At 42.0% G+C, this 23,306-nt stretch overlaps 1 protein-coding gene across 1 annotated transcript in view; it reads right to left on the bottom strand.

Moving 5' to 3' along the window:
• Positions 1–23,306, bottom strand: part of LOC136876237 (steroidogenic acute regulatory protein, mitochondrial) — a 56,707-nt gene that overhangs the window by 19,952 nt on the left and 13,449 nt on the right. Inside the window, exon 2 of the mRNA XM_067150019.2 lies at positions 11,262–11,414. Within this exon, the coding sequence (XP_067006120.2) occupies positions 11,262–11,414 (153 nt within the window). The remainder of the gene's footprint in view (positions 1–11,261; positions 11,415–23,306) is intronic.

The raw sequence follows: 23,306 nt of genomic DNA, 5'->3' as shown, positions 1-23,306 counted from the left end.
CCCTTATGAAATGCGGGATGCAAGCCGAGGCCCAATTTGAATCAAAATTAATTGTCTCAAATATTACATATCAGTATAATTATTTATTATTTTTCTTCTTAAAATATAAATAATAGGGCAAACAAGGTCATAAATTATTATTTAATTTTATTGTAAGCGCCCATGGAGATTTGGCTACTGCATGCTTGTATAGGGGTTTGTGAGGACATCTTTACTGCTACACTGCTACGGACTCTACCCAAGTGAAAGCCTCTTCCTGCATCTTTCCTCCCCCCGAAACCGTCCATCAGCGGGCTTCCCCCTTACATCTCAACCTCTTCGCCCACACTATATACTCGGACGGAAGCTCGAGAGTCCGTGCCTTACCTCCAAGCTGAAAACATTTACCAGTGAAGTGCGCGCTGAAATTCAGTCACGTAGGTTTGATGTTGCCGAACAGTCTTCCTTACTGATGAGAATTTACGGTTGTACAATAAATGCAATTTTTTAATTATTATTCGAGTTCATTATTTGATTTCGAATGTAGAGAGAAAATAAAATAACCTATTCGTTCTGTAGGGAGGACATCGTCCGGGAATCTTTAAGGGTCGGCCGCTACTGGACGTCACAGATATCGAGACTCTCGCGAGAATCTCGAGACCGATTCTTCTGTGCTGCGATCTGTGCGACGTCCCAGTAACTACGAGTGTAAGCTTGATAGTATATCATCAGCAGTTCTCATACGGAAACGAGTGTGCCGATAAATTTTGAAAAAGCCTAGGAAAGTACTGCATATTGAACTATGAGCCCCTTTATACCATTAACGAAAGTGAAAACAGAATGTCAGTATCTTAAACTGTTCACGAGGTGGACATCTTAGCTGAGTAACCCTGTATAATTTGTGGATATCTGTAGATAGGATGTACACCTACCTGGATACAAGAGGCGAGCGTTATTCGAACTTGAGACGGGGAAAGACGTGCTATGCCGCATATGCAACCATCATTACACTTGAGTGGAACGTGTAATCTAAAATGCCCGAGTTTGTTCCAATATTCTTTCGACAGGGGTGATGGGCAACGCTCTCGAGACCGATTTTCCTGTGCTGCAAGCTGTGCGACGTCCCAGTAACTACGAGCTTGATAGTATACCATTAGCAGTTCTCATATGGAAACGTGTGTGCCGGTACATTCTGTCAAAAGCCTAGGAAAGCACTGCGTGTTGAACTATGAGCTCCTTAATACCATTAACGAAAGTGAAAGCAAAATGTCAGTATCTTAAACGGTTTACGAGTTGAGATGGACATCTTAGCTGAATAACCCTTATAATTTGCGAATAACTTTAGACAGGATGTACACCTACCTAGGTACCTCGCAACTGTTGTCGACAGGGTAGCTTTTTGTGATGCAGACCGGACCGGGGGTACTCTGTGACGATTCTCCTTCATTGCTATTATGTGTTTTTAAGTGCCGGATCATCCCAGAAGTATTTCTTCCGACGTAGTTTACTTCTTTTGAACAAACAACACAGCGCGCTGTGCTATATGGCACCTCTTCAAAATAACCGACATCCAAAACTTACGTTGTGTTTTGAACATCATCTTAAAGTTGTCACGTACAATTAGACAAATTACACATGGCACCGCAATATTCCGAAGTACCTAATTATGACGCGAATACTCTATAAAATTGTAAGGAATTATTTCTTTCGTCACCAAAATATCGGTAAACACAAGCAGTGGTCATATGATACTGAATGTGGGGTCTGATAACGATGTACACCTACTTATCGGAGGAACTGGAGCAAATTCAGGCGTTTTAGATTACACGTTCCACTCATGCGTAATACTGGTTGCATATACAGCAAGACGCATCTTGCCCGGTTTCGAATTCGAATAATGCACGCCTCTTATATTCAGGTAGGTGTACATACAGTAGCCGTCAGTTTCTGTACTTAGCCTACTCATTCATGTACATATCGCTGTATACAATTCCAGAATGTGTGTCTTTTATAATTATGTAATACTGTGTCAAAATAGACCTCGGTAGACACAAGAGAAATAAACGCCCTAGTCGCTTGTTGACAAGTATTTAAGGAATAGAGAAAGCCCGTGGTTGTCTATTCGGATACTCGGCACAAACAACATTCCTCCAACTACCTCTAGGCCTACGACATGCTGATCGCCACACAATATGGAGACAACACTCTCGAGATCTCTCGAAATTTCTCGCGAGAAATAGTGCGCGCGCTAGTCTCGATAAATCTCAATAAATCTCGAGACCTCGTCTCAGACTGCCCATCAATAATGATCGTTCTGGTGATACAATAAGCATTGTCGAGGAGTACCGGCACACAGATATGAGTATACTCGTTCTTGGGATACACTGAGGATTCTCGAAGAATAATGGTACACGAATATAATTGTTCTTGGGATAAAATAAGCATTCTCGAAGAATATTGGTACACAAATATGATCGTCTTGGTGATACAATGAGCGTTGTAGAAGAGTACCAGTACACAAATATTATAGTTCTGGGGATACAATGTGCGTTCTTGAGGAGTACAAGCACACAATATAATTGGTTAGTGTGTGTATGCTTTGAAACTCTGAGCCGGCGCAATCAGCTGTATCGATACCTCGACACAACAACGCTTCATGTTTCGGAGCAGTGAGATTACTTCGCGCGTCGTGCCGCGTGGACAGAAACTCCAGTCTGTGCGTACATGTCAGCTACATCGATGCTTCGAAACAGCAAAACTTTGAAACAGTGACGGCGTTTATCCTTCCGCCTGAATAGAAACACTCCGGGTGACAACGCCCTGCAGATGAGTCGACACTCGTTAATAGACGCTTCATATTCCGAACTGCGAGTACTAAAAGAACAATGTACTCCTCAAAGTAAGGCCTTTGTTTTACACAGAAAAAGGACATTATTATTCTCAAAGCATGGTCATACTGGAACAGAAAGTTGCTACCGTTTCTCAAGTGCAAATGTTTCGAAAAATATGTTTTCAAACTTAAATTTGAAGTTGATTTTTAAACTGGATTAGGTAAAGTCTGTTGCTGCACATATAATAACAAACGTGACCTCTTGTTAGATTGAATTATTAATTTTATAATAATTCAAATTAATGAATTTAGTTCATTAACTATCTTATCCTAATTCTTGGTTACAAGGATAATGTCCAGATAGAGGAGGTGAATAACACTACGGAAGTATTAAAATTTACCTATGATAACAGCGACATTTACAATAAGATATAAAAATTGAAAACTAGAAAATTAGCTGGAATTGATAAGATTTCTGAGCTTATACTAAATACAATGGGTTGGGATGTAGTACCATATCTGAAGTACTTATTTGATTCTTGTTTGCATGAAGGAGCTATACAAAATGAATGGAGACTTGCTATAGTAGTCCCTGTATATAAAGGAAAGAGTGATAGACATAAAGCTGTCAGTTTGACATGCATTGCATGTAAGCTTTGGGAAAATATTCTTTTTGATTATATTAGACATGTTAGCGAAATTGATAACTGGTTCGATAGAAGGCAGTTTGGGTTTAGGAAAGGTTATTCCACTGATGCTCACCTTGTAGGATTCCAGCAAGCAATAGTAGATGTCCTGGATTCAGGAGGTCAAATGGACTGCAATCGCGATTGACCTGTCTAAGGAATTTGATAGGGTGGATCATGGGAGACTACTGGCAAAAATGAGTGCTATTGGACTAGACAAAAGAGTGACTGAATGGGTGGCTATATTTCTAGAAAACAGGTCTCAGAGAATTAGAGTACCGGTAGGTGAAACTTTATCTGACCCTGTGATAATTAAGAGGGGAATTACTTAAGGCAGTATTATTGGACCTTTATGTTTTCTTATACCGGTATACATATAAATGATATGAGTAAAGAAGCGGAATCAAGGATAAGGCTTTTTGGGGACGATGTTATTCTGTATAGAGTACCGGTAATGAATAAATTATAAGATTGTGAGCAACTGAAAAATGACCTCGATAATGTTGTGAGATGGACAGTAGGCAATGGTATGACGATAAACGGGGTTAAAAGTCAGGTCGTGAGTTTCACAAATAGGAAAAGTCCCCTCGGTCTTAATTACTGCGTTGATGGGGTGAAAGTTCCTTTTGGGGATCTTTGTAAGTACCTAGGTGTTAGTACCAGATATAAGGAAAGGTTTTCATTGGTAATCACATAAATATGATTGTAAATAAAGGGTACCCATCTCTGCACGTGATTATGAAGGTATTTAGGGGTTGTAGGAAGGATGTAAAGGAGAGGACATATAAGTCTCTGGTAAGACCCCAACTAGAGTATGATTCCAGCGTATAGGACACTCACCAGGATTACTTGTTTCAAGAACTGAAAAGAAAAGCAGCTCGATTTGTTCTGGGTGATTTTAGACAAAAGAATGGCGTTACAAAATTGTTGCTAAGTTTGGGCTGGGAAGACTTGGGTGAAAGGAGACGAGCTGCTCGACTAAGTGGTATGTTCCGAGCTGTCAGTGGAGAGTTGGCGTGGAATGACATTAGTAGACGTATGCGTTTGAGTGGTGTCTTTAAAAGTAGGAAAGATCAAAATATGAAGATAAATTTGGAATTCAAGAGGACGAATTGGGGCTAATATTCGTTTATAGGAAGGAGAGTTCGGGACTGGAATAACTTACCAAGGGAGATGTTCAATAAATTTCCAATTTCTTTTCAATCATTTACAAAAAGGCTTGAAAAAAACAGATAGGAGATCTGCCACCTGGGCGACTGCCCTAAATGCATATCAGTAGTGATTGATTGATTGATTGATGTTATAACGCGTTCGTAAGTAGTTCAGGTTATTTGTTAATACACGTAAAATTCCGATTTCGGACTCTTCTTAGATTTCATTACTAATTTTATAATATTGTTCAAGTTAGTTAATTTACTTATACTATTTTACTGTGTTGTAACTGGATTAGATTAAGTTTGTGATTGTACACAGAATGCCTATTTTGAATTCTTCTTAATTTCATTATTAATTTATAATTATTCATATAAGTTACTGTTTTAGTGTGTTTTTAACTGTAAAGCTGATCCCTTTTTCATTGTAAGTGCGTACGGCAGTACATTTGTACATTTGCTCATTAAATATTTCATGAACCTCATATGTTATCATTATCAGAACGTGGAACATTTAATTCAGTGAATTGAACTTACATTAGCTGTGAAGCGTGGATTATGTTTTACCACGCCATCGCGAAACGCTGTTCAGGTACTATGTACAGGAACATTGTTTCTCTTGCAGTTCGAGACGGAAGTGCGCCGTGTGTGAACACACTGCTTCGAAGCAATTCACTGTGCCGTATCGAATATTTCGAAACAGTCAACAGTGTCACTTCGCCCATCTCTAGTACACAAATATGATCGTTCTGGTGATACAATAAGCAATCTCTAGGAGTATCGGTACATAATTATGATTGTCCTGGTGATTCTCGAGGAGTACCAGTACATAATTTTGTCGTCATGGTGATAAAATTAGCATTCTCGAGGAGTACCAGTACATAATTATGATTGTCCTGGTGATACAATAAGCATTCTCGAGGAGTACCAGTACATAATTATGATTGTCCTGGTGATACAATAAGCATTCTCCAGGAGTACCAGTACATACTTTTGATCGTCATGGTGATAAAATTAGCATTCTCGAGGAGTACCAGTACATAATTATGATTGTCCTGGTGATACAATAAGCATTCTCGAGGAGTACAAGTACATAATTATGATTGTCCTGGTGATACAGTTAGCATTCTCGAGGAGTACCAGTACATAATTATGATTGTCCTGGTGATACAATAAGCATTCTCGAGGAGTACCAGTACATAATTATGATTGTCCTGGTGATACAATAAGCATTCTCCAGGAGTACCAGTACATACTTTTGATCGTCATGGTGATAAAATTAGCATTCTCGAGGAGTACCAGTACATAATTATGATTGTCCTGGTGATACAATAAGCATTCTCGAGGAGTACAAGTACATAATTATGATTGTCCTGGTAATACAGTTAGCATTCTCGAGGAGTACCAGTACATAATTATGATTGTCCTGGTGATACAATAAGCATTCTCGAGGAGTACCAGTACATAATTTTGATCGTCATGGTGATAAAATTAGCATTCTCGAGGAGTACCAGTACATAATTTTGATCGTCATGGTGATAAAATTAGCATTCTCGAGGAGTACCAGTACATAATTATGATTGTCCTGGTGATACAAGAAGCATTCTCGAGGAGTACCAGTACATAATTTTGATCGTCATGGTGATAAAATTAGCATTCTCGAGGAGTACCAGTACATAATTATGATTGTCCTGGTGATACAGTTAGCATTCTTGAGGAGTAAAGCAAAGTAAAGTCAACTCCGTACAGGCCATGAAGGCCCTGGGAGTGGTGGAAGGTAAAGGATTCCACTATTGGTAACCTCGGCACTTGATGGGGTATAATGGTTAGCTCTACGCCAGGCCGCCTTTGACCCCAGGAATGAACCTGGTACTCATTTTTGGTGTAGGCTGAGTGAACCTCAGGGCCATATTCACCTCCGGAATTGGAAATCTCATTTCTTAAATTTTACGACTTCCTGACGGGGATTCGAACCCACGTCCTTCCGGGCGAACCGAGTACGCCTTTACCGCCTCGGTCAGGCAGCCCCTATTCTTGAGGAGTACCAGTACATAATTATATATATTTGCTATTTGCTTTACCTCGCACCGACACAGATAGGTCATGGCAACGATGGAATAGGAAAGGCCTAGGAGTGGGAGGGAAGCGGCCGTGGCCTTAATTAAGGTACAGCTCCAGCATTTGCCTGATGTGAAAATAGGAAACCACGGAAAACCATCTTCAGGGCTGCCCACAGCTGCTCGACCCTAACCGCACGGCCAACTCGCCCGGTAATTATGATCGTCTTGGTGATACAATAAGCATTCTCTAGGAGTACCAGTACATAATTTTGATCGTCATGGTGATAAAATTAGCATTCTCGAGGAGTACCAGTACATAATTTTGATCGTCATGGTGATAAAATTAGCATTCTCGAGGAGTACCAGTACATAATTATGATTGTCCTGGTGATACAAGAAGCATTCTCGAGGAGTACCAGTAGGCTACATAATTTTGATCGTCATGGTGATAAAATTAGCATTCTCGAGGAGTACCAGTACATAATTATGATTGTCCTGGTGATACAAGAAGCATTCTCGAGGAGTACCAGTACATAATTTTGATCGTCATGGTGATAAAATTAGCATTCTCGAGGAGTACCAGTACATAATTATGATTGTCCTGGTGATACAATTAGCATTCTTGAGGAGTAAAGCAAAGTAAAGTCAACTCCGTACAGGCCATGAAGGCCCTGGGAGTGGTGGAAGGTAAAGGATTCCACTATTGGTAACCTCGGCACTTGATGGGGTATAATGGTTAGCTCTACGCCAGGCCGCCTTTGACCCCAGGAATGAACCTGGTACTCATTTTTGGTGTATGCTGAGTGAACCTCAGGGCCATATTCACCTCCGGAATTGGAAATCTCATTTCTTAAATTTTACGACTTCCTGACGGGGATTCGAACCCACGTCCTTCCGGGCGAACCGAGTACGCCTTTACCGCCTCGGTCAGGCAGCCCCTATTCTTGAGGAGTACCAGTACATAATTATATATATTTGCTATTTGCTTTACCTCGCACCGACACAGATAGGTCATGGCAACGATGGAATAGGAAAGGCCTAGGAGTGGGAGGGAAGCGGCCGTGGCCTTAATTAAGGTACAGCTCCAGCATTTGCCTGATGTGAAAATAGGAAACCACGGAAAACCATCTTCAGGGCTGCCCACAGCTGCTCGACCCTAACCGCACGGCCAACTCGCCCGGTAATTATGATCGTCTTGGTGATACAATAAGCATTCTCTAGGAGTACCAGTACATAAATATTATCGTCCTTGGGATACAATAAACATTCTAGAGAAGTTCCGGAAGATAAATATGATCGTCCTGGTGACACAATAAGCATCCTCGAAGAATACCGGTACACAAATATGATCGTTCTGAATGGTTGACAACATCGAAGTTGTTCTTTCTTTAGATGGAGTGGGCTTTTGTGATCAGTGCAGATCATTTATGAACTAGCAACCGCCACTATACTCAGCCATTTTGTGCCTCCATCTACCGGTTTGTTCCGATCTACGTAGTATTTGCTGGCTTTGTGACTTGTTATCAAGTGGTTCAGGGATTACCCATAGATGTCCTTGAGAGGCTTAACGTAGGTGAAAGTTTCTGAAATAGGACTGGAATTAAAATATCCTAATTCGTTGTCAATCCACTATACACTGCGAATATTTCGAGGACAATAACCACGGTACCTACTACTACTACTTCTTCAGCACGATTAGTCCCACCGACATGCGGGGTGTCTGATGCGCATCCGTCTCCTTCATTCATATCCGTTGAATATTCTACTAGGTCTTCCTCCAACTCCAGTCCTTTGAGATTCGAGATGACAGAGTCCTTCCATCACCTGCGGGGCCTTCCTCGAGGACAATAACTACTAACATTAAATTTAGTATCTGTCCGGCTCCTTGGCCGAATGGTTAACGTACTGGACTTCGATTCAGAGGGCCTGGGTTCTCTTCATCTGCATACAACACAAAATACTACCAACCACCACAAAAGGCATGCTTTAGTGAATACCCCCCCCCCCACATTGGGGTGCATCTGGAAGGACATCCTACCGTAAAATACCAAATGTAAAAAAAGATGCCGACCCAATAACATGAGGAAGAAGAAGGCATATGTTGGAGTATGTGAAGTGAAGAAGATTCCGCTACTTTGTGGGAATGTCAAGGTTGCAAGGCTGACGATAGACGCTAGGAAACATTTCTGAAATTCTTGGAAGACACATTCAAATTGGAAGAAGTAATCTAAATTTAATATCTGACATTGTTGCTACCACTTCGAAAGGTTCAGTAGCGCTAATTAAGAATAATTGTCCATTACCATAATATTTAAATAATTTTACAACTTAAAATATAAACACTACTTTGGTAAGTGCTTCTACCACACTACTTCTAACAACAGGAAAGTGAATCAAGATTTCTTCCTCCCCCTAATGTATAATGCAAAGCAATACCTGCACTGCATATGAGTGCCCTTGGAGAAGTAGGAGGTGTGGGCCTTGGTCTATCAAGCGATTACTCCGAAGCCCTGCAGATTACGAGGTGACGCGTGGTCAGCGCGACGACCCCCTTCGGACAATATTCTTCGCTTCTAGACCGGGACCGCTATCTCACCATCAGATAACTCCTCAATAGTTCTCACGTAGGGTTAGAGGATCTCAAATCTGCCCTCAGAACTAGGTAAAATTCCCTGTCTTGATCGGGGATCGAACCCGGAGACCACCGAAAAAGAGGCAGGTTCGCTACCGCGGCCGGTCCACAATTCGTAACTTGGACTTAAAATGCGATAGAGTGGTTAGCTTAATGTTCCTACTACTCATTTTTGTTGTGGGCTGAGTGAGCCTGACGACCGCGTACTTCTTCTAGAGTGGACGACTTCCTCAAGGGACATCGAAACCATATCATTCTGGGTGAATTGAGGACGTCTTTATTACTTGGGCTAGGCAGCTCGGGCGTTTATACTTTGAGGGGATTCATTTTATGCGTGATCTTTTCCTTTAATCTGAGCTAATGCACATCACACTCTTTAGCAGCTGCATAGAGTAGTTCAGTTCGTATTTATAGTATAAGCCAGAGGGAATTCTATTAGGGGTGACGTGTATTACTACTGAATTTCTAGACAATTGTTTAAGTTATATTCAATACTGTTTTCCCAAAATATCAGGAAATAGTATATAATTTTACTCAAGACTAATGAAGATTGTAGTCAATGGTAAAAGAGCTTGCGAATCATTTCCTTGACATGCTTTCAAATATTACACAAATTGTTACACACAATTACGTTTGGTAATTTTACATAAGCTTGTCAGGCTCAATTATTCCCCTAGACAGACAAATAACCTCTGCACAATAAAATATAGAATAAGACAGTTATGATACCCCACCACCACCACCACAACCACCTCCACCCGAAGAAAATATTGATAATGTACATACATACATACATTATCATTATAGACTGTTATGCCTTTCAGCGTTCAGTCTGCAAGCCTCTGAGAATTTACTAAACGTCGCCACAATTCTCGATTTGCAACTAGTGTTGTGGCCTCATTTAGTTCTATACCTCTTATCTTTAAATCGTTAGAAACCGAGTCTAACCATCGTCGTCTTGTCTCCCTCTACTTCTCTTACCCTCCATAACATAGTCCATTATTCTCCTAGGTAACCTATCCTCCTCCATTCGCTTCACATGACCCCACCACCGAAGACGATTTATGCGTACAGCTTCATCCATCGAGTTCATTCCTAAATTAGCCTTTATCTCGTCATTCCGAGTACCCTCCTGCCATTGTTCCCACCTGTTTGTACCAACAATCATTCTTGCTACTTTCATGTCTGTTACTTCTAACTTATGAATAAGATATCCTGAGTCCACCCAGCTTTCGCTCCCGTAAATCAAAGTTGGTCTGAAAACAGTAGTAATTATTTTATTGGGACACCTATTCCATATTTAATTTATAGACCTACATTTACCTTAGCCCAGATCCAATTCTGATGAAATGTACTGTTTACTGTGCGCTATATTTTCTGGTACAGCTAGGAGAAATGTGTTATTTTCATTCATCTGTCTGTCTGTCTGTCTGTCTGTCTGTCTGTCTATCTGTCTCAGTCTCATTCTTGGCTCTGACATTATGAAAATGACTGAGGTATGAACCATTCCTTTCGCAGCCAGTCCCTGTTATGAAATGTGTGAAAGTGATGCTCACAGGGTTGGTCAGTGTGTATTTCTCTGGGCTTCTGTTTCGGCGAGGAAAGCAACAGGCAACTATCTAATTCCTCATTTCGTTAGTAAATCTGTTTAGACATGCAGTGATCGCTGGTGGTGGGGGTCTTGGGGAACGAAACAGTTTTCAAGGTGAGGACTGAACAACACACTTTAAGAAAAGCTTTTGCATTATTTAACGTACCTCTTAGAACCCACGAACCAAAAATTGTCTTCATACCTAGGTCTTGTAATAATTGAATAACCTAGTAGCAATTACTCAATAGTTACACAATTTCCTTTCGTCCAAGGAGCTATATTATTACTTATTTTTTGGATATAAATATTATAAAGGCAAAGAAGAAACTCACCTCTACCAGATACAATTTTCCTACATCAGGAAGATTTATACTGGACACTTTATCTTCTGAAGTTGACTTCTTTTCCATTTTCCAAGAGTCTGAGCGTAATATCTGCAAGCATCGCTCTAAGGTCTCTTCTCCCAGTTTTCGTAATGCCGCATCCTGAAACAAGTTAAATATCAGAACTAAATAAACGATAGAATGGCATGCCTTTAGTTCTTCTACTACTACTGATACTAAACGTTTTCATTCCTCCCCTGAAGGGGGAGGCGGGCCTCTTAGACGGTTACATCGTCTCTCAGGCCAGGATATTTGTTGCGGTGAGGGAGATGTGCGGAGAAGGTGAGGGGGTTGGCGGCCGTGGCCTATACTACGAACTGTCCCCGCATTCTCCTTAGTGCAGGAGAATGGAAAACCACGGACAACCATTCTCAGGACAGCCGATGGTTGGGGCCAGCCGCAACGTCCAGCCCTGACCCGTCTCCTGAATCCAGAGGCGTAGACCCACGGTAGAGCCGTGGCCACCTCTCCTCTGCTCGGTTGGCCGGTCAGAGTGCAGAGCTGTTGGACCACGGACCAGCCGTGGCCACTTAAGGGACGAAACTCACGGGCCGAAACCTACTCTGCATCTACCGATCCTTTTAGTTCTTACTACTATTCTCGTTTTTATTCCCCACCCTGAGGGGGTGGGGCGGGCCACCTAGAGGGTTACGCCCTCGCTCTGGCCAAGAGATGCGGGCGGGTCAAGGAGATGTGTGGAAAAGGAAGGTGGGTAAACGAAGTGAGAAATTATAAGGTACGTGTTCGAAGAGGAAGATAGATGGGAAGTAGAATTGTGGAATAGGTAGGTGTATGTGGACGGTTTTAATATATGACTTAAGAGAGACATGACGGAACTGAAGGAAGAGAAGTTTTAAGCAAGGGGGTGATGAGGGAGTTGAAGAGCAAGGAGATGAAACACCGATGAGAAGGTTACAAGAGAAGTGAGTAAGAGTCGGAAAAGGCCAGCGGGGGACGGTGGTGGCGAAAAGAAGAAATTAGTTGGAGGAGGGGGTGGACTAACGGATTGAGGAGGTGGAACGGGAGGAGGGGTCGGCCGGGGGCAACGACGGATGCTGTAGGTTTGAGAGCTTGTTGGTGGTGAACGAGAAGGCTCCACTCTATATCGATGACCATAGATGGGGGCTCCGGTGGCAATGAGGCGCTGGACGTCGGCGATAGTTGGGAGGAGGAGACGTACCATATATGTTGGTCCCGAACTGGTCTGAATGCGAAACGCACGACAGGCGGGAATTCCGGTGGCGTGAAGTGCTTGTAGGATGTCCTGGCTGGAGATGGAATGGTCGAGTCCACGGATCACACAGCTGGGGAGACCATGATGAGATGTGGATTGCTGCGTGGGCGTTGATGACGGTGGTGCTGTTGCGACGTTGTCTTGAAGCGATGATTTAGGCGATGGCGGCGTTGAGTCGGAGGATGCCAAGGTGTTGTTATGAGGAGGGAGGGGGTTTACCGTTGTAGAAAATGTAGAAAGTGGAAGGCAGGAGGTCATAATTGGCGATGGGTGGCTAGTGGTGACAAATGTAGCCGGGATGTGAGAGGAGGACAAATGCGCCGTGGTGGTGATAGTTGTTGTAGGGGAAAGGGAAGAGGAAGTCGATGTGGGTTGTTGTGAGGTTAAGGTTGACGGCATGTGGACGACAGGAAGGGTGGTAGGGTCGGCGAAGAGTTGGGCAAGTATGGATGGAGGAGTAGATTCCACGGGATAGAAGCGCTTATACACGAATACGCCGGCGTCGATGAGGCGCTGCTGGTCGTCCAACGTTGGTATGTAGAGAAGAATCAGTGAAGATGGCAATGAACTGGTGCCGTCCAATAGCTGGTAGACGTCATGTATGCGGAAGCCAGCGGAGCGGATGGCGGTGTAGGTATCATCTTCGGAGATGGCTGGAGCAATGTCTAGGATGGCGCAGGTGTACATGGTGACAGCCAACGAGGCGTCAACCTATGTTTTGGGGGGTCGTCGGGGTAGCAACTATATATGATGGCCACCCGGCCGCAAAAAAAGAGGAAGGGATGCGTGGACGTGAGTATAGTCCAATTTGGAGAAGAAAAGCCTGTGCGTGTGTCCCCCGCAGTAGGCTTGAGGATCTCTCGTGAGATGTGATGATCCGCTCTTTAGTTCTTTGGGCGACTTGATGGAATATTTTTGCTGAACGCTAAAGATGTTGGAGAACTTTTTAAAACCTCCAAAGTACGTACCACTAAAGGTCCAACACCTTCAGGCCTTCGTCGTTGTAACTAAAGTGGAAGTGGGTGAAGGATGAAATAGGCTATATCCACTCTATCTCCTGCCAATTGTAAAGGGTGGGAATGATCTTGGGAACGTGCAGTGGCGACACGGAAACTTAACTAAGCTTCCATTTACTTACGCCCATCTCCGTACTTCCATCATTCCTGTTCAACATCTCTTGGTTAAATGTAGTTATCTTCTCACCTCGGTGGTATTGGAATTACGAGGTCTATAAGCCTTTTATTTTCATGCCCTTTGTGTCCTTCTCTTTCTTTTGCCGATACCCTCATTCATTGAATTGTTCTAATTATTCCATTTTCTCCTATGTAAAGATTGGTTGGTTTTCTCTATGAATTAAATAAATAAATAAATAAATAAATAAATAAATAAATAAATAAATAAATAAATAAATAAATAAATAAATAAATAAATAAATAAATAAATAAATAAATAAAACAAGTGTGTTTTGTCTGTGTTACTTCTCCTTAGGGCGGGGGCGCTAGACTACATCTACGACGGTCGCTAGAGGCGACTAAAAAGGACACCCGAGGAGCTCTTATTCTGGGAGAGTGGAATGGTGGCCAGGGGGGCACCTAGATTAGCCTAACATTGCTTTCACTTACTGTACTTATGATAGGCTCCTTACCTCCATCGTTCATATCCGATCTCCGTTGGTCAACTCTTGTTCTCATCCAATCCCGACGGTGTTAGGTTTGCGAAGCCTAGGGAGTCTCATTATCACTCTCTTTGTGTTTCTTCCCTTTCTTTCGTTCATAACTTCATTCTTTGAAGTGATGGGCCTCTTCCTTATTTCCTCTTGTGATTCGTGCTAAGAGAAGATGGTTGCATAATTGTACTTCCTCTTAAACACTAAACCCCCTGTGGGGGGCGGGGGTATAATTATACTCACGGTATCCCCTGCCTGTCGTAAAAGGCGACTAAAAGGGGCCCCAGGGGCTGTCAACTTGGGAGCATAGATTGGCGACCACGCGGCCATGAGCTGAGTCCTAGCATTTCTTCCACTTACTTGTGCCAGGCTTCTCTCTTTCATCTACCCTATCCGACCTCCATTGGTCAACTCTTGTTCTTTTCCGACCCGAACGGTATTAGGTTTTCGAGTCCTAGGGAGTCCTTCATTTTCACGCCCTTCGTGGCCCTTGTCTTTCTTTGTAAGATATCTTCAATTTTCGAAGTGTCGGATGCCTTCTATTTTTTCTGATTACTGTTTTATAGGCGATGGTTGTCTAGTTATACTTTATCTTAAAACAATAATCACCCCCACTACCACCTAATATGAACTAACTACTTGATTCATTCTATTGAACATGGATAGGGTCGCTCTCTTCCTGCATTCAGCCTCCAACTCCTGTGCTTGAATATCTTTGTTATAGTATTCCTCCAACACACTTCATTCCTCCTTTCCCACTCCTAATGGGTCTGTTTGGAGAAAATACAGATAAAACATTAAGGTGCGTACACACTTGCGAGCCGCTCACACTACCATGCTCGCAAGTGTGAGCGTAAAGCGAACATGTTGTGAGCCGCTCACACTACCATGCTCGCAAGTGTGAGCGTAAAGCGAACATGTTGTGAGCCGCTCACACTACCATGCTCGCAAGTGTGAGCGTAAAGCGAACATGTGAGCCGCTCACACTACCATGCTCGCAAGTGTGAGCGTAAAGCGAACATGTTGCGAGCCGCTCACACTACCATGCTCGCAAGTGTGAGCGTAAAGCGAACATGTTGTGAGCCGCTCACAGTACCATGCTCGCAAGTGTGAGCGTAAAGCGAACATGTTGTGAGCCGCTCACACTACCATGCTCGCAAGTGTGAGCGTAAAGCGAACATGTTGTGAGCCGCTCACACTACCATGCTCGCAAGTGTGAGCGTAAAGCGAACATGTTGTGAGCCGCTCACAGTACCATGCTCGCAAGTGTGAGCGTAAAGCGAACATGTTGTGAGCCGCTCACTGCAAGCCGACTGGACCCTGTTTCATAAAACTAACTAATAATATTACCTAATAATATTAGAACTCATAACAATAATTATTAGTTAACCAAATTATGTTCCATAAAGATTTACACATGACTAATAAAATATCTTCACTAATAATATTAGTTCATTAGTCAGCTGATGCAAATGGAGGTTAGAATCGGTCTGTTGCATAATATGCTCTTGGTTTGGTTTGTTCCTAGCAGTAGGCTAATGCTTGACTACAACCGACTATTCATCCACATGTTCGAGAGGCTCACTTGATATTTTCGTTGTTGTGAATTTGATACATATGAAAATAGATAGAGGAAGTGAAAATAATGTGAGAGAAGAAAGTTTCTTTGCAGAAAGTGGTTGAGGTAAAGCGTCAACTATTCGCAGCCTTTTGCACACTATAACCCTCCTTGTTCCTTTTACTTTTTAATGCATGTGCTCTTAAAAATCTCTGTTGAGATGGACTAGCAAAATCTTTGTTTATTACCCCCTGTTGGTGGGGGGCGGTATCCACTGCCTGTCGTAAGAGGCGACTTAAAGGGGTCCCAGGGCTCTCAACTTGAGAGCGTGGGTTGGCGAACACGGGGCACTGAGATGAGTCCTGCCATTACTTCAACTTACTTGTGCCAGGTTCATTTTCATCTACCTTTCCGACCTTCTTTGTTCAACTCTTGTTCTTTTCCGACCCTGACAGTATTAGGTTGCGAGGCCGAGAGAGTCTTTCATTCTCACGCCCTTCGTGGCCCTTCTCTTTCTTTGGTTGATACCTTTATTTTTCAAAATGTCGAACCCTTTCCATTTTTCTATCTGATTAGTGTTATTATAGATTATGGTTGCCTAGTTGTAGCCTTCTTCCTCTTAAAACAATAATCATCACCACCATCATCTTGGTTTACTGGTGATATAAGCCAATATTTTAAAGGATACCTGGAGTGTCCGAGCAGAACTGCACTAGAGGAACACAATGATACTGTGTATCACTACCAACCGGCGGAGTGCAATGCAAAGCTGCTATTTTAAGGTTATACTTCATTCTTTGCAGTGGAATGTTCTATTACCAATCCTATCAAGCAAATACTCATAAGTTCTGTAATCTAACCTAAATCTCCCATTGTATTCATATGTTTGTTACATGCCAGTACAGGCTGTTTTTGACGTAACATTTACTGAACGGTGAATACCTACGGTGCACTAGTTCCTTACCACTATCTGAATCAGAGTCAACCATTTCAGTGATCTTCACGATTTTGTGCCAAAATATTAAATTACCACTCACTTTGGTTTCACTAATAATATGAATTATGAGTCAAATACACTCATGGAAATAATCCTAATAATATGAGTAACTTTCATTTGTCATGTTGTCTATGAAACAATTTACTAATATTATTAGGAATATCTACTAATAATTTTCACCCATAAACTAATTACTAATATTAGTAATATTAGTAAAAGATGTTTTATGAAACAGGGCCCTGGAGTCGGTTTTCTAGGCGAGCACGAAGGGATGCTCGAGCTCAGTGTGAACGCACCTTAAGAGTATGACAAAATATCAAATAAAAGGTTAACAAAAATGTCTCCTCACTCTAGGAATGTGTCAGCGTGGGTGTTTCCTCCTGCCATCCGTCGCGGATGACCTGCTATCTGGGGCATCTGCTCTTATTCCGTCCTTGCAGTCATTCTTCCGTACGTGACCGTCTTGAGCTTACTCCCTCACTCTTCTTTCACTCCCTCCCACAGTTAACCCACTGCTCACCACCTGACTCAACGCCTATTACTCTGAGTCAGGAAGCTGAGCACTGACCGAGGACACCCACTCTGACATACTCTCTTGTACTCTACTGCTGATCTGCGTACCTCATCATATTTACTTTCTACTTACAACAACCAGAATCTACGACAAAAAAATATATCGCACTATCTACCTTATTTCTACCTCCTCCGTATTACTTTTAAATTCCACTTCCTTTAACATATTTATAGAACGTTTTCTAACTATCTAAGAACTTACCTATATTCCCTGTTTTCTCCACTCTTTCACTATGTTCTTCTGCTTGTTACCTGGCTAGTACATGACGTTTAATTGTTCCTCGCTCTTGTATTTCACTCTCTCTATTCGAGTTCCCTTGCACACTATTAACAAGTGAAAATCTTCTCTTGTTTCTCCACACAATATACATATCGAATTGTCTTTCATTCTTGTCCATTCCTTATTCACAAATATACCCGTCAACCATCAAATTATTCCTCTTCTTTCTGCCCTATTCACATTGCCTACTTTTATATTAACTACATGATTGATTCTATTGAACATGGTTAGGGTTGCTCTCTTCCTGCATTCAGCCTCCAACTCATGTGCTTGAATATATTTAATCCTTGTTATAATATTCCTCCAACACACGTCATTCCTCCTTTCCCACTCCTTCTCCCAGTAGTTTCCTAAACCCAAACTATCAATAATACTGGTAACCTTATCTATCCAATAATCCCCATATATACTCTTATTTTGCTGCTGGTAAGCAGTCTGCGCGAGTAGGCCACCCCCACCCATTTTTAAACTTCTCCAATATCTCAACACTATCTTCATGCTATCGACCTCTATTTACTCATTGCACATAACTCTAGCCGCTACATTAGCCGTGAAATTGGGAAGGCCCATCACAATTTTACTAAATCTATTGACTATCTGATTTAGTGTAATATGTTCCTTTTTAACTCCCTATACGTTTACTCCATACAACACTCTACTTATTACCACTGCTTTAAACACAATTCTCTGAATATTGTAATCCATGCCCGGGAATTTATCTTCCAATGTTCTTATACCTGAAAGTCCTGCTAACCCCATCCATTTTGCTTGTTTAATGTGATCGGACCATTTACCATTCCTACTAATACAAACATCCAAATACTCTAGTTTATCAGTCTCCTCTATTACCTCTCCATTTATCACCCATTTCTTCTCTGCCTTATTTTGCTACCTTTTCTGCATACCATCACCTTTCTCTTATTACGATTTATTCTCAGCGACCATTTACTAGCATACTCCGATACCTCATTTACACTTTTTTTGTAAACTCCCTCCTGTCAGCGTCATCAATAAGACATCGTCTGCAAATATCAAGCCTGGGATTTCTTGTTCTTCTAATACAGGGAAAGCCCACTTCTCCTCGCCATGCCCGCCTAATATGCCATTTATGATTTTCAAAAATAGAATTGAAGATAATTTACAACCCTTAAACCTATATTTAATTCAATTAAACCACTTACAAACCCTTCCCCTATTATAATGCTACAATACACTTCCTCATATAAGGCCTCAATCGCGCGTCTCATCTTTTTTGAAATTTCTACCCTACCTAGTCTCTCAAGCAGCGCCCTCATAGTCACTGTATCAAATGCCTTTTCAAAATACACCACTGCTATATACACATTTCTTCCTTCCGTCCACACAATAATTGTCTTAACTAGCATTATATTATCCATCGTCCTCCGTCCCATCCTAAAACCACTCTGGTAAATTTATAGTATGGAAAACTCTTCCACCCAATTTTTCAACCTGTTCGCTAACATACCCGTATACATCTTACTCAGTGCGTCTAGGATTATTCTTTACTCCTTTCTTTTTATAAATAGTACATATGATACCTTTTTGCCACTCGTTCGGAAATTTGGCACCTTCGAACAGCTTGTTAAATAACTTCACTATACTCTCCCTCATTAGGCCACTTTTTGCAGCTTCTTTCCAAAATATATTTGTTATTCCATTCCCACCCCCTGCTGTCCTATTTTTCGCTTTACCAAATACTTCCAACACCTCTTCCCCTGATATTTCTTTATCCAGCTCATAACTCCCTACTACTATCTCACTCCCGATCACCTTCGCCCCTCTCTACCCATCCGTCCCTCCAAACAGCTCACGAAAATATTCCACTCATGTTTCATAATTAATTTTAGCTTTTACGTAACTCTTCTCTCCCCTATTAATTTTGTTGATTCTCTCCCGTACCTTTTCTCCTTGCTTGTTTTACATGCCCTGAAAGTCGCCTCTGTTTGTTCCTTCTTCCATAACTTTTTCCTTTCTATTATTTTTCCCTTATACTCCCTCCTGAGCCTACAATAATGTTCCCTCTCTTCCCTCCCTCCATGGTTCCTGAACTCTCTTAGCGCCCTCATGGCTACTTTGCTCAATTATTTGCATTCCCTATGATACCCACCCTTTGCCTCTTCTTTCTTTTTCCCACTGTTTTTTTTTACCTCTGCTACCCTCTTAAAGAGGTATTCTAGTAGCTCTACAACCCTATCCACATTATTACCTCTCAAGGCTACTTCACACCCTACCTTAATAATTTGGAAATCCTTTTCTAAATAATTATGCAGTTTCACTTTTACCTCCTCTGTCCATTCATATTTAGTAAGTCTCATACCCTTTTCTCTACCCCTCCTTCCTTGTCCCAACCCATCCCCATACTCCATTCACTTCAGGTTTATAAATACCGGGGCATGGTGATATTCAGCGAAGTCCAACCTCAATCTTATTTATTCTTGCCAACATGTCCTCTGAGCTGATTATCAAATCAATATCACTTCCTCCTTGTCTCGTAATGTAAGTCTACTTCCCCTCCTTATCGCCAGTCCACCATCCAATCAGAATGTACAGATTACCTGCCGAGCATAGTTCCAGCAGTTTCTGCCCATAACCATTTCTCCCGTCCGGCTCCATGGCTAAATGGTTAGCGTGCTGGCCTTTGGTCACAGGGTCCTGGGTTCGATTCCCGGAAGTTCGTGAATTTTAACCTTCATCGGTTAATTCCGCTGGCACGGGAACTTGTCCTCGGGTACTCCCGGCACTAAAAGCCATACGCTATTTAATTTACAATTTTTCCATGTATCTTCACCCCGTCTCTCACCCCTCATTATTTCCTTCCCCTCTTTGTTATAAACTGGACTTAAACCGCCTTTTCTTGCATTCCAGTCTCCCATCAGTATAATCCCATCTTCATACCGTTCACTGATCCCGCTAAATTCCTCTATCAGCTCCTCGAAAACATTATCATTCGCATATGCCGAGCCAGGTGTACCTCTTTTGCCTCTCCACCACCTATCTTAAACCTAATCCAAGTCACCTCCTCCATCTCACTTTCTATTACTTCAATCAAATCGCATATTTCTTCCTTGCCGGGCTGAGTGGCTCAGACGGTTGAGGCGCTGGCTTTCTGACTCCACCTTGGCAGGTTCGATCCTGGCTCAGTCCGGTGGTATTTGAAGGTACTCAAATACGTCAGCCTCGTGTCGGTAGATTTACTGGCACGTAAAAGAACTCCCGCGGGATTATATTTCGGCACCTCGGCATCTCCGAAAACCGTAAAAGTAGTTAGTGGGACGTAAAGAGAATAACATTATTATTATTATTATTATTATTATTATTATTATTATTATTATTATTTTGCTATTTGCTTTACGTCGCACCGACACAGATAGGTCTTATGGCGACGATAGGAGAGGAAAGGCCTAGGAGTGGGAAGGAAGCGGCCGTGGTGTCATGCCTCCTTCCCCGCCATCTTTATTGCATCAATTTCTTCCCATCCACGGTTCAGCCCCCGCATTTGCCTGGTATGAAAATGGGAAACCACGGAAAACCATCTTCAGCGCTGCCGACAGTGGGATTCGAACCCACTATCTCCCGGATGCGAGCTCACAGCTGCGCACTCCTAACCGCACGGCCAACTCGTCCGGTCAACATTATTATTATTATTATTATTATTATTATTATTATTATTATTATTATTATTATTATTATTATTATTTCTTCCTTTATTAATAATGTTATTCCACCTGGATTTCTTCCCTTCCTCCCCTGTTTTCGTTATGTTCCTTACCCCAAATCCCTTCCACGATAGACTCTTTCCTACTTTTAACCATTTCCTCAAAAGGGACACAATATCAAAACTCTCCACTAATTTTATCACTCCCTGTTGCCCAATTTGCTTATCACCCCTTCAATATTTACAAAACCTATCTTCCAAATTAGTTATTTATTCGCCACTCCATCCTCTCCCTTCCCTCCCTTATACTTGTTTCCTTTTATTACATTGGTCGCTTTCCTTCTTGTTACCCTCGCTCCTTCTCTTTCGGCTCCCATTTCCTATTTTCTAACCATTTTACCTCCCTTGTCGTCCTGTCCTTTATTTTTCTTACCCCACAAGTCTTTTAAACTTAGGCTTCTTTCCCTACCCAGTCTTCTCGTCGTCTTCTTTGTTCTCCTTCCCCTGCCCTGCTTGCTTGCATCGGCTCCAAACTCTCCTCACTCGGTGTTCTTCCAGTAACCCCTTCCTCCTCTGTGCACTGGACTTCGCTCACTTCGTCACTGCTATTCGCTGGGCCGTCATCACAATATGCGCTTGTTGCTACCCATATCAGTCTTCAACTACACTTCTGTTTCCTGCGTTCCTTAGCACAATATCCGCCATCAGGGTGGATAATAACGACACTCTAATGGGCCTATTGCCCTTCCTTCTCTCTATTCTACACACATCGTCTATGTCCACCTCACTAAAGTTAATCTTTATTTTATTTTGCACAACATCCGCCACCTTATACACTAGATCCACGTTCTTTTTTCTTGCACTCCATAAATAAAAATATTCTTCCTTCTTCTTTCCTGATCACCATTAGCTCCTCCTCTCCTCACCTTTACCAGTTCCTCCTCCAGGTTTTTGATCTTCTTCCTCGGTATTTCTATCTCTTCTTTACTGCTCCCTACCTTCACCTTTAGCTCTTTCATCTCCTCTTTGATACACTGCTTTATATCCTTAGACTGCTCCCTTATCAACTCCCTTACTTGCTCCGTTTATCATGCCTCCTTCCCCGCCTCCTTTATTGCCTCAATTTCTTCCCATCCAAGAGCGCCCACTGGGCCTGGACCTTGATTCATCTCCACATCCGCTATTGTCAGCAGCAATGCCACCACCACCACAAGCAGCGCTGCCAATATCCCCTTTCACGTCCTTCATCTTCTTATTCTTAACCTCTTTACTCATCTATCTGCTCTGCCAATTTCCTATGTTGTTGCAAGGTGTTCCCCATTCCTCAGCACTCACTCAGCACATCCGTGCTCTCTGCTTGCTCAATCAAGACTGATGCTACTTATACGATCAGGTTTTAATGTGTGGTAAATGAAAGTGCTAACTTCCTTTGTTTAGAATGTCGGTTCTTCGGTATAATCTTGTACGCAGCGCACTGCTGACTATGTGCCCTTTCCCTTATACGAGTTATAACTAAATTTGTTGTTACCAAATGCCTTCCCTATCACGGAATTAAACTGGCCTTCACTATTTCTAAAACGGTAAGTGAATTACCTCGTCGGACCATCGTCTGTAATAACTGACTCACGGGACAGAAACAATTGGAACAATTTTAAGGGTTCCTGTCCGGCAACTCCGATGTTGAAGAAGGCCGCAATCAATCAATCAATCAATCAATCAATCAATCAATCAATCAATCAATCAATCAATCAATCAATCAATCAATCAATCAATCAATCAATCAATCAATCAATCTGTATTTAGGGCTGTCACCCAGGTGGCAGATTCCCTATCAAGTGTTTATCTAGCTTTTTCTTAAACGTTTTCAAATAACTTGGAAATGTATGGAACATTTCCCTTGATAATTTATTCCTTACTCCCCGTCGTATAAATGAATATGTTCCTAATTCATCCTCTTGAATTCCAACTTTATATTGTGATATTTCCTACTTTTAAAAGCTCCGCTCAATC

This window comes from Anabrus simplex, chromosome 1 (genome assembly GCF_040414725.1).
Source record: "Anabrus simplex isolate iqAnaSimp1 chromosome 1, ASM4041472v1, whole genome shotgun sequence".
In the NCBI taxonomy this organism is placed as follows: Eukaryota; Metazoa; Arthropoda; class Insecta; order Orthoptera; family Tettigoniidae; genus Anabrus; species Anabrus simplex.
Note: the sequence above shows the minus strand (reverse complement) of the source record. Positions and strands in the feature narration are given on the sequence as shown.